At 44.0% G+C, this 19,563-nt stretch overlaps 1 protein-coding gene across 2 annotated transcripts in view; it reads left to right on the top strand.

The window, feature by feature from the left end:
• Positions 1-19,563, top strand: part of LOC121854686 (microtubule-associated protein futsch-like) — a 42,157-nt gene that overhangs the window by 2,493 nt on the left and 20,101 nt on the right. For both annotated transcript variants that reach the window (XM_042349388.1, XM_042349387.1), the window contains exons 2-3: positions 5,549-6,011; positions 16,086-19,449. In XM_042349388.1, the coding sequence (XP_042205322.1) occupies positions 5,590-6,011; positions 16,086-19,449 (3,786 nt within the window). In that variant the 5' untranslated portion in view covers positions 5,549-5,589. The remainder of the gene's footprint in view (positions 1-5,548; positions 6,012-16,085; positions 19,450-19,563) is intronic.

Raw genomic sequence — 19,563 nt, 5'->3', positions numbered from 1 at the left:
TTATGTAGAAGAGAAAGTAATATACCATAACCCGTGTTTAGTTCTCGAGTTGTGTTGTGGAAATTTTAATGTTTTTTTGGGGGGTAGTTAACTGGAAGACGAGGGGCCAAGACCAAGCATAACTTAAAACAATGGGAGGATTTTAAGTAGTTATAAGTAGTTTTTCTCCATTATACCTCAAGGCCGGTAAAAGTGCGGTGGTAAGAAGGGAACCTCACTTAACAGCCTCAGAGTGTGGGGTAGTGTGGGTGGCGTTGGTAGTGAGGGTGGCTACGTGCTGTGATCAGTAACTTCCCCTGGCAAGACACCTCTGAGAGAATAGGGAGTCGAAGCCATAGTCCTCGTTGGAAATTACAGGTAAAATATATTATCTTTTATTATTTTCTTACTAAGGTATATTGAGTGTGTGTGTGTGTGTGTGTGTGTGTGTGTGTGTGTGTGTGTGTGTGTGTGTGTTACGTAGAGGCCGAGTTTACCCTCAGATTAATCGTGTTGAGGTGACCTGATGAGACGTAACAGACTAGTGTGTGTGTCCGTCAGTGGCTGTGTGAGGTAAACAGGTGACAGTCAAGTTTCAATTACTCAGTATACTGTACATAGAATCAATGTGTCAAACTTATTTCAGGGAAGTGTTTTGTTGCAGGAAGTCGGTCTCCGTGTGTGTGTGTGTGTGTGTGTGCGTGCGTATCAGAATTTCCCCACAAACATACACCATGATTCGCTAAACTTACATTATACACACGCAAGATGCAATACATGACCTAAAATCCGGATTCCTTGCATTGACTATAAGAACGCCAACAACAGAGACCCAGGTGAGACACTTCAGGCCACATAGGTTAAGATTACACAAGGGCCACCTATACCTCCCACTTGAGGCCGTGTTCTGTGTTCACTTCCTCACGCCACTGTGTTCCTTCACCCTTGAGAGACGTGACCCATTGACCACCAGAGAGCGTCCAGTGTGAATAATAGTCCTAAATATAAACTCATTTGCATAGCCCTTAAGGATTTACATTTATTTCAACAATCCGCTCAGTTTCCAGATTAAAAATGGCGTTCGTTTATAACCGCATATAAATATACCCTGAATAGTGTGTGTCAATTTCTCTTTTTCATTCTATCGTTGTTCATAACCCGATCAGTTTCTGAATCTAAATTGTAGTCTCTCTCTCTCTCTCTCTCTCTCTCTCTCTCAGGAACTTGAAACAACAAAAACAGAAAAATAATATCCAACTGAACACAAACACTTCTGACATCTACATCACAACACCAGTCAGAACATCATCATCAGCCAGGGATATATGCTGACAGTCAATAGGTTCCCCTGTCTCAGCCACGAGTCTCACTATTGCGGACGGTATTTCTCAGTGATAGCGTACCGTTCGTATTTCTCAGTGATTGCGTCGTATCTTAAGTGGCAATGCGAGGACATGAGACCTGGACAATGCTGTGGTGGGTCGGTGAGATTGGCAAGCCTGATGGATGTAAATACCGTGGGTGAAGTTTTTTGTGGGTTAGGTTAGGTTGTGTTGGACTCTCTCTCTCTCTCTCTCTCTCTCTCTCTCTCTCTCTCTCTCTCTCTCTCTCTCTCTCTCTCTCTCTCTCTCTCTCTCTCTCAGGACCTCACGTATTAAGTCAATTATGATTTCCCTGTGTGGCATAGTGGTCATGCAACTCACTCCCGACAAGTAGGTGACCACTTTCGACGTTACTGAGTTCTACACCTTTGCATTACACTGTCACACTCACTACACTTCACACTTACACTTACACACTCATTTAAACTTCTCAATACACCTACACACTCACTACACCTCACACCTACACACTCACTACACCTCACACCTACACACTCTCTACACTCTTTTCAGTATATTTACACAATCTCTACACCTTTGATTACTACACCTTCATTGTACACTTATACGCTGACTACACCTTTCTCAATACACTTACTCTTAAAGAATACACAGGAATACATATGAATACACAGGAATACACGGGAATACACAGGAATACATTGGAATACACAGGAATACATTGGAATAGAGAAGGAGAGCAGACAACAGGAGACCAAATGTATTACAGCTTGAGTTATGAGTTAAATATATGACAAGGTTATATGCGGACGGTGTTATTACTAAGTTGATAATAAGTGACAAAGGAGCGAGACTCATGGTGAGGAAGAATCAAGTGAATTTTGTGGTGTAACCGATAATAACAAGCCGCACCTGCCTCCTACCTAGCTCACACACACAGTAGCCAGGCCCCTAGACTATGCGACTCCTCCCTCCCAGACTATGCGAGGCCCCACATCATGCGACCCGCCCCCAGACCAGACAAATCAGAGTAGCGTAGTGTTGTGTATTACCTGCCTCTGTAAAGGTCAGGACGTCACTCCCTGGTGGGGGGAGGGAGGGGCGGAGGAAGGTAGGTGGGTGGGGGGAGGGAGGGAGGGTGAAGGACGTAGGAGGGAAGGACGGTGGGAGGGGGAGGGAGGGAGAGGAAGATTACCTGTGCCAGTGAGTACAGAGCGTCGTTACCTGGCTAAATTAGGTTCACTTCCTCTAATTTATTATTTGTCGGGTGTTATAGTGAGGATAGACCTGGGTGATGGCGTCAGTTTTTTCTTTTGTTATGAAGAAAGAAAAGAAGAACTAAAAGCGTATATTTCAAGAGGATAATTTTGAGGTTACTGAAAATATTGTGAGAATTTCTTACAGGTTAATTTCACCTGGCGAGAAATATAAAAGGTAAAAAAAAAAGGTAATTAATGTTTATATCATACATGGTGGTTAGACTTAATAAATCTTGATACTTTAGGAAATTATTAATGTTTTTCTGTGTGGGAGAGTAAATGGGGGTAGTTAAAGATATATTCTACATTAAGGATGAATCGTATAATAGAAAAACCACATAAATGACCTGTAAAACACATATTCTCCCTTATACCATTATCTCATCCCAAATTCCTCGGTCTCAACACACAAGGGTCACAGAGGCACTCAACACCCAAGACTTTAGATCACAGTTTGAAGACTTTCTGGACTAACACAAACACGACTCTAGGGTCCCGAGGAGGGCAAGAAAGTGTTACACGAGACAGAAATAGACCACCTTCCATTCCCACACTCAATCCATCAACTCTACACCCGTCTACTTCTACACTTTACATATGTCCTCTACACTTTACGACATTCCAAGTAACTTAACAGGTGGAGTCTCTCGTGACGTAAGTGTCCCTAATGAGAGTAAGTTGAAGATATAATTAGGGTGTTTGTGACTGTGAAGCGCGCAGGTGTATGGTGAGGTATAGTCAGGTGTGTGGCAGGTATGTGAGGCGCCAGGTGGAGGGTTGGATGGACAGGTGTGTGAGGCACTAGGTGGAAGGTTGGATGGACAGGTGTGTGGCACTAGGCGAAGGCTCGGGTGAACAGGTGTACACGCTAATTAACCTGTTATCAGTCTACACACGCTTACCTTTGTCTGATTTTCATTACTGTTCAATTAATATGCAATGATGATTCTATTTTCCATCTTTCTACCCCTATACCCCTCTCCCTCACCCCTCACCCCTCCTCCTTCACCCCCTCCCCCTCCCCTCTCACCCACCACACTACCCCCTATAAGTAGCTCATTCCTCGTATTGTTCACTCATCCACACTTACCTGCACCACCACTACCACCATCACCACCACTTCTACCACTACTACCACCATCACCACCATCACCACCACCACCACCACCACCACCACCAATTACCACCACCACCACCATCACCACCACCACTACCACCACTACTACCACCATCACCACCACTACCACCACTACCACCATCACCACCACTACCATCACTCACCACCACCACTACCACCACCACCACCACTACCACCACCATCACCACCACTACCATCACTCACCATCACCACCATCACCACCAATTACTACCACCACTACCACCAATTAATTACCTGAAAATACTCCAACGTCATAATAATTATAGTTATCGAAGAGCCTTGTTGATCCTGAAAGGGTGTATTTGAATAATGATGTCCGGTTCATTATAGGTAGTGTGTGTGTGTGTGTTTTCTCTCTGTTATTACTGTCACGTGACCTGTTGTACTACTGCCCCAACATGACGAGGAAGAGTGAGGGTCTTTTATGAGTGCATCTGACCTTGGTCTCTCTCTCTCTCTCTCTCTCTCTCTCTCTCCAAGCATGAGAGGAAGGCATAGACCACGTAAGCTCCTAATAGAACTGGAGATCTATTAGATTGGAATCTATTAAAACAAGGGTCAAGGAGTCTATTACTGGTGGGATCTAGGTGACTATTAGGACACACACACACACACACACACACACACACACACACACACACACGAATACAGCTGTCGAATTCAACTACTTCGATCCTCGTTAAACCACGATCCATGTGACACACTAACGACCTCGACTACCTAATTACTTGAGACTTATACACTTAACAAGGCCTGGAAGCTGTTAAGTGTCTAGTTTGTATTGTAAGTCGGTGTATTGGGCGTTGTTGCTCTCTCTCTCTCTCTCTCTCTCTCTCTCTCTCTCTCTCTCTCTCCAGGAACGTGAGATGACACCTGAGTTCGATGAATTGACAGGTAAATAATAGACAGGTGAATAATGGACAGGTGAATATTAGACAGGTAAATAATAGACAGGTAAATAAACCAATAGTAAACGTAAGAATATGTATGTATGTATGTATTTATGTATGTATGTATGTATGTATGTATGTGTGTATGTATGTATGTATGTATGTATGTATGTATGTATGTATGTATGTATGTATGTATGTCTACGTGTCCATTAAACTTTTTCTCCCACAAAGTATGTATCGTAGTTTCCTTCATCAAAGAGGCTAATGACTCCTGACTACTGTGTTCTGTTGTTATTGTAGAGACGCGTGTAGGGGTCGTCACCTGTGTGTTATGTACGTGTGTATGTCTGTCCTCTGTGTGTGGATTGTGTCTAGTGCTAATACCTGACTTCATTGACTCTCCGTACATGACTATCAAACTGACTCTACTGGTGATAGTTTCTCTGGTGATTTTCCTTGCTTTGTTATGATTCCCTCACCTGAGAACGTTAATTGATGTATGGTGGGCCACTTATTACACACCTGTACTGTATCTCCTGAGGCATTATACCTGTCTCTCTGTACAGGTGGCGTGTTCATATGTACTTTGATCATTTATTATTTTGGTTTTTGTGTTTCTTGAGGGTGGGAGGGACGGGGGACGTTCTCACACAGCCGTAGGTTCCATCAGTGTGGTAAAAAAGGTGTGCTGTTAGGTTGTTAGTGAGGTATTTGTAAACATTGATATATCTTATTTTCAGGAATTTTCTATTTAATGTTATTATTTACAGCCAAAGTAAGATTATTTATTTTTCAGAGCATTGTTGTCCATTACATAAATTAATATTTTTTTGTGATTATTATTTATATTGTCTGAATTAGGAGTAATTAATTAGATGACATAAAATACCTAACTTTTTTTCCTATCTCTTACAGGTCACTGAATGTCCTGTTAGCCGTGCTGGAGGGACAGGAGGATGAAGGATCCCAATATATCCTTGGCCTCTAAAGACAAGGCCATAAGACACAGCATCAAATCCTCGTCATCATCAAGGTTGACTCCAGACTCCAAGGCCTCCTCAGCCGCCACAGACATGCAGGAGAGGGCCTCAGTCAGGACGCCGTCAGCAAATAGCGAAACCTCGTCACTGTCTCCAAGTTACGTAAGGGAAGGGTCAGCTTTACTCCCTAACTCGGAAAAACTCACTCCAAATGGCAGGATTGAGATGGGGAGCGGTATGGTGGGTGTGCAGACTCCTGACGGTTCAGAGAGCGAGGAGTCGAGGAGCGGCATGGCGTCTAGGATGTCGATGGGCGCCGTGGTGGAACAGCTGATGGCGGGAGGCGGTAAGAGGAACCTATCGTCCAGGGCCTCCACGATCAAACACCAGATTAAGAGGTAAGACACAGATTAGTAGCGTCAGATTTAGATTACTAGCGTCAGATTTGTTGACGTCACTCGCGAGGTTCTGAGTTACAGCCAGAGACCCGACCACTCACACCCTCCAGCCTGAGGGACACTTACGAGTTACTCCACGGCGTCACTCATGTGGACCTGACGTCACGTATCACACACAGATTGAGTGATAACTGTCTGTGTTGATGACTTAATCTATGTGGATCACCTGGAGATTATCCCCAGGTTATTACAGCTTAAGATTAAAGCTTCCCAAACGCTAACCTTTACCAACCTAGCCTAACCTAACCTAACCTACCTAACCTAACCTAACCTCTCTCTCAGCTATAACTACGCAGATTATGACGTAAATGGTAAGTACTGGGACGGTCCTAGCATGCGATGGCTCTCTCTGAAATTGCACGTTCACACACACACACACACACACACACACACACACACACACACACACACACACCTTTCGACTCTCTCACTGACCATCACCACGACTCATCTGCAAATTTGGTAAGAAGCTTCTACATAATCCCCGGCCTGGCCCCTCCCCTACCACTAGGATCCCTGTCAAAATTGCTGTTTCGACACACCACAACCGCATCAGCCCATACGTGCACGGGCAGTCGCTATAAGAACAGCCCAGTCCCAACCATTGTAAAAATTATCAATAACATGTAATAAATCAGTGTATTCACTCCCAGTAACACTGCTCCCTACACTGTCACTATGTTGAAATGAACTGTATTTTGAGCTGATCCCCATCTAAGTTACTATATGTCTTATTTGTGTCACTTATGTCACTTGTATATTATTTGTAATTCGTAACACATTCCCCAAATATGTAACTGTATATTTTCAGCCTTCTGGCTGCCAAGCTCTTTCAATAAACCGTTAATTATTTTACACACACACACACACACACACACACACACACACACACACACACACCTGCCCTCATTCCTGAACATTTTACTTAAGGAATGGACTATCCTGGAGCGTTGACGGTATAGGTTAGGTTAGGTTAAGTACGGGAGGTTCTCAATAGGTACAGGTCATAGACACACCCAAACAGGCCCCAACCTAACCTAACCATTAGGACACATTAAGGAAGGGCCCATTAGGTGAATAAGTGACGGTGACAGTGTAAGAGTGACATAACAGAGAGGAAGGTGAGTGAGTGAGTGGCTGACGGTGATGATGGATGAGTGACACAGGGCGGTAATTGGGTCAACAGTTACGAGCTGTGTGAGTGACAGAGTTACTAGTTATGATGTGAGTAACAGTATTATTTACAGCGTAAGTGACGTCATTTGTTATACGGGTAACAATAGTGGTTGTGTTAGTTGGACTTTGTCTGTAATTCACTAGAAAGACCTAACCTAACCTAACCTAACCTAACCTAACAATGTGCAAGACAGGTAGAGATAATTTCATCTATAGGAATACTTAAGTGACATCTGCTTCTGAGAGACTGAGTGAACATGACATGAACATAACAGGTAAACATGACACAGATGAACATGATAAGTGAACATTAGTGAACATGATGGATGAACATGATTGGCCTCATTACCTCTGACGGAGACACTAAACATCAATTGAGGGGAACCCGAGTACACCTGTTCGATCACCTTCATTTATCACACCAGCCACACCTGTCATGGGGAGTTGTTTTAATGTTTAGTGCTTCAGCTGCCAGGGTTTATGAAGCACCGTTTACAAGCTCGGTGTTTCAAGTGCTTCATAATTTCTGACGTTATTTACTGGACTAAGATAACGTCACAGAAAAACATCACACACACACACACACACACACACACACACACACACACACACACACACACACACACACACACACACACACACACACACACACACCACTAACCCCTTTACCACGAACAATAACAATAATAACATACATAAAATCACTTAAAAATCACGTACCCCCCAAAAATCACCACCACAGCCTCTCCTTATCGTCCCCTGCACCCTAACACCACTAATGACATGTATAAATATATTCCTAAAAATAATACCTGAAATATACCTGTGTGTTACCTGTCATTAGAGCACACAGGTGAGATATGAGTGACAAATCTGAGGAGTACTTGAGGTAATTGTTGGTTAGCATTATTTACAAACACAAATGGAGGAGAATTACATGTTATATATTTTTGCTAGGTTAGGATTATAGAGGGAGAGGGAGTTGAGCTAGGGAGAGGGAGGTCAGCTAGGGAGAGGGAGTTGAGCTAGGGAGAGGGAGGTCAGCTAGGGAGAGGGAGGTCAGAGGAGAGGAGGTCAGCTAGGGAGGAGGTCCAGCTAGGGAAGGAGTTGAGCTAGGGAGAGGTCAGCTAGGGAGAGGAGGTCAGCTAGGGAGAGGGAGGTGAGCGAGGGAGAGCTAGGGAGAGGGAGGTGAGCTAGGGAGAGAGAGCTAGGGAGAGGGAGGTGAGCTAGGGAGAGCTAGGGAGAGGGAGCCATAGGGAGAGTTACAGTAGAGAGCCAAAAAGAGGGAGGTTAGGTTAGGTTAGCATTAGAGTGGTTAATCTTCACGTGATCCCAACATTACTATATAACTCCGTCTAAATAACTCACATATAATTATTATAAGATATATTAAGGCATCATTAATTAACAACAAATGAGTTATATAATAGCACGTCGTCTCCGTAAATCACTCCAGGTTCCATTATGCTTTTTAGAATATTAAAAACAACAGGAGGGAGAGATGTAATCTTACCTGAGGCCAAAGGTAACCTAATCCATTACCCTCAATATAACTCAATTTTTACATGATGGATTTCAATTACTGTATTAAAAACCTCAGATTAGTTTTATTTTTATTTTTTTCGGGGGGAGGGAGGGTGTGGTCTTGATGTAAGCGTGTTGAGAATAGTTGAAATTGATGGTGTGGATGAGTGTTGTGGGTGGATGGAGTGTTGTGGGTGGATGAATAGTTGAGTGATGTGGGTGGATGGAGTGTTGTGGGTGGATGGAGTGGATTAATAGGAGTGTAATTTGTCTGTTTAATATCGTGGTAATTATTTTTGTCTGTTTATGTCTACCTGTTTCGTTATTAAGTTTTCGTTTATATCAATTATCTTGTGATTTTTATCTCTCTCTCTCTCTCTCTCTCTCTCTCTCTCTCTCTCTCTCTCTCTCTCTCTCTCTCTCTCTCTCTCTCTCTCTCTCTCTCTCTCCTCACGTCACGTAACACCTTATACACACACACGCCCACAAAAATCCACGCCCATAATACCTAGAACCCCCCCCTCCGTGTGCACCAGTTCACCTACACACAATAAGCCAATGCCTTCAGTATACTAACAGGCACTTTGAAATGATTACCTGAAGATTAACACCCCCAGGTAACCTAACCTAACCTAACTTAACCTAAGCTAATCCCCTTCAGTTAATTTTACGATGTTTAATCTTTAGGTGACCCCTCTGACACACACACACACACACACACACACACACACACACACACACACACACACACACACACACACACACACACACACACACACACAGCAGCAGGTGACCCAGGTAGAGACACGGGCACCTGGCCACTTATTGTTCAGCATTATGGATATATAGTAATGAATGACGCACAGCCTGAGTCAACACAACAACAACACTCACGGAGCACTGACATACCTGGCATACACCTCTTATGACACACCTACACACCTGTCAAATAACAATGACATACTTGGCATATATCTCTTACGACACACACCTGCCTGGTAAATGAATATTATGACATCTACACCTGTCACATAAGTCTTATTTCTCACCTGTGTCACTCGTGTCATACATGAATACCATATGAAGAGCTGTAGATATATGACACACGTGACATATACAGTATACATCTCACACATTATATGACATCTGACACACACACACACACACACACACACACACACACACACACACACACACACACACACACACACACACACACACACACACACACACACACACACACAATAAAACCTCACCAATATCACTATAATTACAAGCCAACATTAATTATTCTTATTTATTTTCATACTAATTAATTTACCTCCAAAAACTCTTAATTACTTTTCAAACTATAATACTTTTTCAAGATAAAATTGTACATTTGAAGGTACAGTACAAAGTTTACACGAAGTTATTCCCTGGGTGTGTGTGTGTGTGTGTGTGTGTGTGTGTACCTGAAAACTCTTTGATACCGTATTTCTAATGAACTGTTATGTGCTCGTATACATACATACATACATACATACATACATACATACATATATAAAGACACACACACACACACACACACACACACACACACACACACACACGCACACACATTCCTTCTGATTGTGGATTATGACGAAATAAATGTTTGCTTTGCGTGTTTGTTTGTTGTTTTTCCTCTCGATGTTACGACCAAGATATTAAGATGTTAACACTTTACGAGGAGATCAGTTGTTCATTTTATGGTAGCTTAGGTTAGGGTAGGTTAGGTTAGGGTTAGGTTAGGGTAGGTTAGGTTAGGGTTAGGTTAGGGTAGGTAAGGTTTGGTTAGGTCCGGTCAGGTTAGGTTAGATTAGGTTCCTCATATTTTAAAGCCTTCATTTCCTTTTAGAAACTCAATCTTGAAAAAAAAAAGTCTTTAATTTGTTCATCGATCCCAGCTACACTACCACCACTACCACTACCACCCTCTCTAACGTGTCATGGGACAAAGTGAAGGTCACTCTTGGTAATAGAGAACTCCTCAGGCAGTTTTCGGCAGCAAAACACCTAAAAACTCACTGCCAGACGTAAGATCAACTACTGCAGTAAACTTAACTTATCAACATTTCTAAAACAGTAATTAGAACAAACGGTGATAATTACAGGTACAGAAAAAACTTATATGAATCCGTATAATGATTTACGAGTATATATTATAATAACACAGGTGAACTGAGGTAAGGGCCTTCGTGTTCCTGATTGCTAAAAAGAATCTTTCCTTCGCGTGTATAGACTCGAGAATAAGAACAGGTGAGAGTACAAGTCAAATATCATTAGTTTCTGTGTGAGGTTCAGCAGGTGTCGTCGATCATTCTCTACTCAACAGTTGGTCGCTTACTTAAGCCTGCACTTTACACTTACAATTCGGAATTAAAGTTCTCTCTCTCTCTCTCTCTCTCTCTCTCTCTCTCTCTCTCTCTCTCTCTCTCTCTCTCTCTCTCTCTCTCTCTCTCTCTCTCTCAGCGCTCAATTAGTCTAGTTAATTTGAAAAACAAACAATTAACATATGACCCCTTCCATCAATCAACACCTGTTCTTAATTAACAGGTGAGTCAAGTAGCTTAAGTTAAGTCAGGTAGATAATTAATCCTTCTTGCTGTAAGTTTTTGCTCTTAATTTTTCTTACCTTCCGTGTGTTTTTTTCTTAACATTATGACGTCACGGTGTTTACAATGTGCTGGGTGGGGTCCGCTGAGGGTTGAGCTTAAATGTTTGTACACAAGAGGGGAAGGAAGCTCTTTATATTTAGTCAAGGTGTAGTTTGGTTAGGTTTTGGTTAGATTTGTTTGGGTTGGGTTAAATTTGCTAGTAAGGTTTAATTTGGTTATGTTAAGGTAGTTGGGTATGGTTTGGTTTGGTTATGTTAAATTAGGTTAGGTTTGGATTGATTTGGTGGTGGGTTGGGTGTGTAAGTGGGTAGGGTGGGTCTCAGAGTGGGTGGGGTTGGTGGTGGGTTGCTGAGTGGGTGGGAAGGGTGGTGAGTGTCTGAGAGGGTGGGTAGGGTGGGTGGGGTGGATGGTGGGTTTCTGAGTGGTTGGGGTGTGTGGTGAGTGTCTGAGAGGGTGGGTAGATTGGGTGGGGTTGGTGGTGGGTTTCAGAGTGGGTGGGGTTGTTGGTGGGTTTCTGAGTAGGTGGGAAGGGTGGTGAGTGTCTGAGAGGGTGGGTAGGGTGGGTGGGGTGGATGGTGGGTTGGGTAAGGGTGTCGTGTTGTCTACCAATAACTCTCAACCGCCTGGTGACGTGTGAGTGTGTGTCTGTCTCTCTGATGAAGTATCCCCTAGTGTTACATTTTCCACCCCTTGTGCGACCTGAATTCCCCCTAGTGTTACCTGTCACCCCTAATGTTACTTTAATCACCCCTTGTGTTACCTCTGCTATCTCTCTTGTGTTACTCGAGTTCCCTTTGTGTTACCTGCACTGCCCATTGTGTTACGTGAGTTCCCCCCTAGTGTTACCTGTGTCACCAGCTTGTGTTACCTGGGCCACCCCTTGTGTTACCATAGCCCCCTCTTGTGTTCCCAATATCAGAGGAAATTTTCCACCTTAACTGCGCCTCACTTACACTTATTTGGTACTTAAGTGTCATGACATGTTAAGATCACACTTACAACATCAAATATACAAGGATGAGGCACTTACAATACCACTTATACACGGAGAGCAACTTAAAATAGTTCAACTATACAGAGTTATCAATACAGTGCAATAAACCTAAAAAGGTCACAGTATATTTCCTTTACATAGCATAATCTACTAAGCGTCCAATAGCTTAACTAATGACTCACAAAACCTTACTTTATTTTTCTAGTAAATATTTTGACATTATTTTAATTTATATATTCCTCTGAAATATTCTCCCTCATAAAATACTACATAAAAAGTCTAGTACAAAGGCTATGTGTATGTCCTGACCAATAACGCATTATAACATGAATCATAATAAGAAATGAGAACATAACACGTAAAACAACCAAGCTTTGATCTCAAGTAGAATCCAATCCTAAGTTATTCGTTAAACTCTAGAGAAACGATGTTCAATTTCATGTTATTTATGCTCGTTTAGTTCTGGAGTTTATAGGATTGAGAGGCAGTGTTGATCCCCTTGTCCTTAGTGCTACAACGTCCCCTGCCAGATGTAAAATGATTCATAGTTCTTGTACACGAAATATAGTCACTTGGGTATATGTTATAATACCTGGGTGTGTCATAATGGTCCTTGTGTCATAATGGTCCCTGTGTCATAATGGTCCCCTGTGTCATAATGGTCCCTGTGTCATAATGGTCCCTGTGTCATAATGGTCCCTGTGTCATAATGGTCCCCTGTGTCATAATGGTCCCTGTGTCATAATGGTCCCTGTGTCATAATGGTCCCTGTGTCATAATGGTCCCTGTGTCATAATGGTCCCTGTGTCATAATGGTCCCTGTGTCATAATGGTCCCCTGTGTCATAATGGTCCCCTGTGTCATAATGGTCCCTGTGTCATAATGGTCCCTGTGTCATAATGGTCCCTGTGTCATAATGGTCCCTGTGTCATAATGGTCCCTCTGTCATAATGGCCCTTTTGTCATAAATAATGTATATTGCCAGCACTTGACCTTGACCCTCACGGTTGAAGGTAGAGTGTCGCGGCCATCTTGACTTGACTTGTACATGGAACTATTGTATAACTTACTTGTGTTGTCCCGAGACCCCACTCCTTGTATCGGCTCTGTAATACATCACCATCAAACAATAATTCTAAGTATTAAATCTAAGTATATTGTTGGTATACGGACGTGAATGATTGTTATGACTTTTATGAGGAATTAACCTGGTGGTGAATAAAAAAGTTACTCCTAAAATACGTTTTCTGTAACTTTTATCTTTTATTTACAGAAAACGGATTGAAATAAGTTAAGGGAGTATCTATGATATTTGAAGTTGGCCCTCTTGTATGAACGTGACCCTTCAAGTCGGCCCTCCGTACTCTGTAATGTAGTCTGAAGACGTATTGGCTTTATGATCTCATTATTCAAGGATATAATTAGTTCTAGTGCGTTATGATAATTCTAAAACAAAAACAAGAGTTGAATTAAAAACTGGAAACTACTCCATGCATACTGTAATATATATGAGCGAAATTACGGCCGCGGTGTTGTAATCGTTTCAATATTCATTACTTCGTCTTAACCTCTTATTAGTTGCTGTTATCTTGATAGAAAACCTGAGACACAAACCTTAGTTACACCAGTATATACTTTTGGTGAGTGTGTTGTGTTGTGTGGCGTGTCGTAATGGCCCATCGACTCAGTGAATGACCTGTACCCTTCTACATGGTTTGATTTACTGCATAAGACTCCGCCAGGTCGAACACGCTAAGGTCACACTCAGGACACAGGTTGATCTTGATGCTTAATATTGCTACTTGTGGTGTACTGTAGCCGCTACAAGACAAACTGTAGTACAAACACACTAACAATTATACAAACTGATTCTACTAAATTACTTGCCTGTAGTACTGCGGGGTTAATACAGTGATTACCCGCGCTGTTATTATGTTGCTATTTTCGTCTCTAATGACACGTAATTTACAGCGACCTGAGTTTTGTGTTGTGAATCTCCATCACTGTCTGTGGCCTTGTGACGTCCTGGGGAGGATTCAGTATAGGTATAAAGGTTATATTCTACGTATAGTCTTACGGTTGGTAGTTGTTTTGTGTCAACATTAGTATATTTTTAACACGGGTCTCGGGGCAACATGTTAAACAACTCCGCCGTAATTACATATGTTGCTTCTGTTGGTAAAAGAAGTTCTGATAACTTATTGTCTACCGCTCAGTCCACGTTCCTTACATACCCCCTAGCTGTCCCCTGTCCCCCATACAGTGGAGGGCAGGAGTGTTGGTCGTGGGAGTCGAATCGCTGACAGGAGTGTTGTGTCCGGAGCTTTGGGGTAAACGAATCCCCAGGTGGCCGAGGAGGCGAGCAGTAATGTTCGCCACGAGTGTTTGGGGCAGCACCACTGTACAGACTCTTTATACATGTATATATTCTCAACATATACATAAGTGAACATTAACTCTTGGGTCTGGATGATTGCCTTGGTCGTTTTCACTCGTTTTATTACGTAAGGACTCACGTAATCTTAACTTAACACGAAAGACGAAAATATCACAGAAAAAAATCGTGTCACCTTCATTTTACACCTGAACAAACCTCTTATATTACTACAATGTTTATTAAAGTTACTCTCTATATATTTCAGCAGTGTTCAAGTCTAGATTCGAAAATAGTTTCTCGCGGGACAAGTGAAGGCTGAAGAGATTAAAATAGTTTCTTAAGGGTGACTAATGCTTCTCCTCCATCTGGTGTACGGAACAATCACTGCAACTCTTCATTACATCTGATTTATATATAACAACAACAATAATAAATATACGACAAAGAATTAATATAACCTTAGGAATTAAAAGGTTCTCAGTGAAACCTCCATATAACGGACTCTTCTCTCCATAAAATCCGTTAGATGGAGGTTTTACATCTAGACCCTGATTTATAAAACTCCCTAATGCTACCTGGGGATTACGTTAGGTTAGGGTGAAATAATATAAGAAAAATATATTAATAAAGACAAACAAAACTCAGCGCCAGTCAGTAGTTCTCCTTGGTGTTCAGTTACGACCATTTACATTTTCTGAATTCCGACGGAAAGTCAATAAAAAGTCTGTTCGTGTGTCTGAGTGCAACATAACCCAAAAACTGTTTGTGTATCTGAGTGTAACATCACCCCGGGAGACTTCATTAGGAATATCAAACAGACGTATTAAGTAAAACAAATTATTTATGATATATAATTGAAAAGTCAAGCGAGCGTCTGTGTTGGTTCAATTAATTTTTATGACCGTAATAATTGTTTTTATTTGTTTAATGTGATTATATCCTATTTGTTTGTTTGCTCTGTATGTGTTTATCTCTGTTGTTTGTTATTGTTGATGTTTTGTGTTTATATTACCATCATGATGTGTACCTTTATCACCTATCAACTTAACCTTAGATTTAGTTGTTGTTTTCTCGTGAAATAAACCATAATATCTGTAATTAAATACAAGGAAGTATTTTATTGTGATCAACGATACTTTCTTCAACTACTACGACAAGGACTACTACTATTACTACTATTATTACTACTACTACTTCTACTACTACTACTGTTATTACTACTACTACTACTACTACCACCTGCACCACTATTAATGAAGGTGATACTGTTTATGACTATGGCTTTTAATGACATCTTCTCGCAGGTTTGGCGGAGCAGTTCAGACGACGCAGCACCAGCAGGATGGAGATGAGGGCATGATCCACGGTGCCCCGACCATCCGTCAGATCACCACCTACGGCTACCACACGCCCTCCTTACCCTCCTCCCCCAGAGACACGCCAGTACAGGTCCACGAACCAACACCCCAAGATGAGGATTTCGTGATGCCTTCGTCGTCTATTTCCGCCGTGGTGGGCTTGGCCATGGCGAAGAAGAATTTACTCAGCAAACAGAAAAATGCTGAGAAGGAAAGCGACGCTGAGATCAGTCTACCTATTGTGTTGCCAGAAGAGGGAGGTGATGATGGACCTCCTCCAGGTGAGTCTTCGGTGTCTGGGGCCACCAGCAGGCCCAACTCTGGAAGGATTAGTGCATCTTTGTCTAACGGCGTGAGAGGTTCAAGGTCTGGCGCTACGGGTACACCCACGTCAGGCGAGGCTTCGAAACCCGAGTCTGCCAAGAGCGGGTCTGTTGGTAAATCTGCAAAGTCTCAGGTGAGGAGTAGGTCAAACTCGAGTGACAGGTCTTCGAAGTACGAGGTCACCAGTCGGCCAAGCTCGACGGATAGAGCTGCAGCTTCGGGCGGTACAAGTAGACCGACCTCGAGAGACAGAACATCAAGGCCTACTCTGCCCAGTCGACCAAACTCTAGAGAAAGACCTCCTCAGTCTGGCCGGAGGAGTAGACCAAACTCCAGAGACAGAGCTACGTCGCCAAGTGTCACCAGCAGACCGAACTCCAGAGAGAGGGCTTCAAAGACTGATCTCTCCCAGAGACCGAGCTCAAGAGACAGAGCTTCAGATAACACTGATAACAAAATCAATTTAGAAACCGTGGACGAACATAACGAGGCGCCCGCCAGATCAACCACGGCGTCATCAACAGGCCCGGCACCTGCTTTATCCAGGCAGTCCCGGTCAGTGATCGTCTCAGCTAAAAGATTCCTCAAGAACGACACACAGTTCCCGTCTACGTCAGATCTGTCAAGACCAACGAAAATTCTCCGCCACTCAGCCGCCAGCTCGAGGTCCTTCTCACGAGCTACTGGGGAGAATCAGGATTCGATTAATTCGTACAAGAAAGTACCGAAGGAAAGTACAGCAGAAAGTAATAAAAGTACTGAGACGGTCAAGGGTCCTCAAAAGGAGGAATCTAAAGAACTCCAGAAATCACAACAGTCAGTTGCTGGTGCGGCGACAGTTGCCGACAATAATGTTAAACTGAAGGACAGTCGGTCAGTAACAGAGAGAAAAATGTTAGAAAAACTCGATGCCACCGAGAAGCCCAAAACACAGCCGCTGCCTGAGGTCAGCGTCTTCACCGTGGACATTCCGTTGTTGATTGATGACGGTGTTCCAAGACTCCAGACTCCCAAGCTGATCATCCCGAGGCCTGTGGACACAGATGGTCAGGTCGTGCAGGAGTTAAAGTCATTACGGTCCGCAATCTCAGCCCTTGACGAGAAAGACGAGGAAGATGATGGAGCATCAAGGAATGGTTGCTCATCCAGTTCAGGGATCGAAAGGAGCCGATCCCTCGTTGCTATAACAGCGGAGGAGAATTTTCTGTATGTGCACGGCCAGACGCCCCGATCAGGCTCCTCCTTGAGTCACAACTCAGCCTCTGAAGAACATCCTGGACCACAAATCAGTCACTCGACCTCCAGCAATCATTCACAAGAGACCCAGGTAAGGACAATTTCTCTAGCAACCAATAAGAGCGCAGTTAAAATGAATGAGAAACCCGGCAACCAATCAGCGTCCAGCAAGCGGGCCAACGCGGACCAATCAATACCCCAGGATGGAGTAGTGGGTAGCACGACAGGCGTGAAGAGTAGTGGCGGGAAACTCTCGGTGTCTGCCAGTGGTCCCTCAGACGTTGTGGTGAGCGGAGGTGCGGAGGAAAATGACGCCAGTGATCCTCAGAAAGTTGTACCTAAAGTGAAGGAAGATGCAGGAACGAACAGCAGTGCTAAAGCGAAGGATTCAGAGAAAGTTTTAAGCAGTGTCCCCCAACATGATCCTGAGGCAGTTGTTCCTCCCAGCACAAATGTTGCAGGTCCGTCACGTTCCACTGACCGCGTGGTAGGTCCGAGTACATCCTTAAGGGGGGATGTATTGGTAGAAGCTCTGGTGGAGTCAGCAAAGTCAAATTCTGGCGACAAGACGAGTGTGCCCACCTCACCACGTAACAGCGCCATGCCCTTCCAGACGACACCCCGCGGGACCTCCCTGTCAGCCGTGGAGGTCCCTGAAGGTACACTCTCCACCGTGTCTCTCGCTGTCTCCAAAAATGAGTCAGGAGTGTCGCGCCCGCTGGCGGTGCGTGACCATGCCAGTGCCACAACTGGGATCTTCGATCGTCTCTCTTCCACTAAAGGGAGCCTTTGGCAGAAAGCTCAAGTGCCCTTAGTGGTGAAGCCAAGTAGTGACCCTTACTCCCGGGAGCCCAGAGAGTATGAGGACTACATGCCCAGGGAGGCCGCGCGACCACTGCTACAGCGGCGTGGATCACTCGGCAAGATAGATGTGAATAATTCTTATGATGACGATTACTACGACGATGATGACTATGACGACAGATCACTCCAGAACTGGAGGTCGAGGGTGAGAGAGAGCCGCGGGGCGCAGACCGTCAGGGTGAAAAATCAACAACCTAGACACAGCATCCTGAAGAAGACGGACACGAGGCCGACTCAGAAGAAAGAGGAATTTCGTTCTTCATTGAAGGAGAGAATCCATGAGGACTTTAGAGACAGTCCGCCCATCATCATCGCCAGCGGACTTGTGCCGAAGAACCTGGAGAGTCTCACCTCTGAGTACCAGGCGGCTCACCAGGGGGAGAAAGACGAGGGCGCCAACAGTAACTCGGTCAACGGGTATAAAGTCTCCGACACAGCTGGGACTGCCCCCTACGGCGCCAACACCACTAGCAGCTACAACAGCTACCCTGCCAACGGCAACAATCGGATTGGGAACGCCGCCGGCAGCAGGAACTACCCGACGAAAGACAGGGATCAGTTTCACGAGCGATACCTTGAACCCGCCTCGGGGACGTCAGTTACCGCCCCTCTCGTCGCATCGCAACAGAAACAAAACATCGGGGACGTATTCGACCGGCTGCACAGCAACCGACGGAGCGACGTTCCCACAGTCGCCTCCAGGAAACCCGAGATTAAGCCAAAACCTAAGACCATCCCCCCCAAGGCTCGGGACCCGGGTGTCACCAGCACCATTAAGGGACCCGCCCCTGAGCCTCAGCGACGCCAGCAGCAGCAGCAGAACACCAGCAACGATGTATTTAGTAGACTATATCAGAACGCCCCCTCCAGGAAGCGGAGAGATGAGGTGGGTGATCCGGCAGCTGTTGGTATGTTCCTCTTCTCTCATGATGCTTATGAACTGTTTTCTCTTATTATGTAGTGAGTTAATGTGTGTGTGTGTGTGTGCGTGCGTGTTTTG

The sequence above is a fragment of the Homarus americanus genome, unplaced genomic scaffold (assembly GCF_018991925.1).
Source record: "Homarus americanus isolate GMGI-L3 unplaced genomic scaffold, GMGI_Hamer_2.0 scaffold53233, whole genome shotgun sequence".
NCBI lineage: Eukaryota > Metazoa > Arthropoda > Malacostraca > Decapoda > Nephropidae > Homarus > Homarus americanus.
The sequence above is the reverse complement of the archived record's forward strand: the minus strand, read 5'-3'. Positions and strand labels throughout refer to the sequence as shown.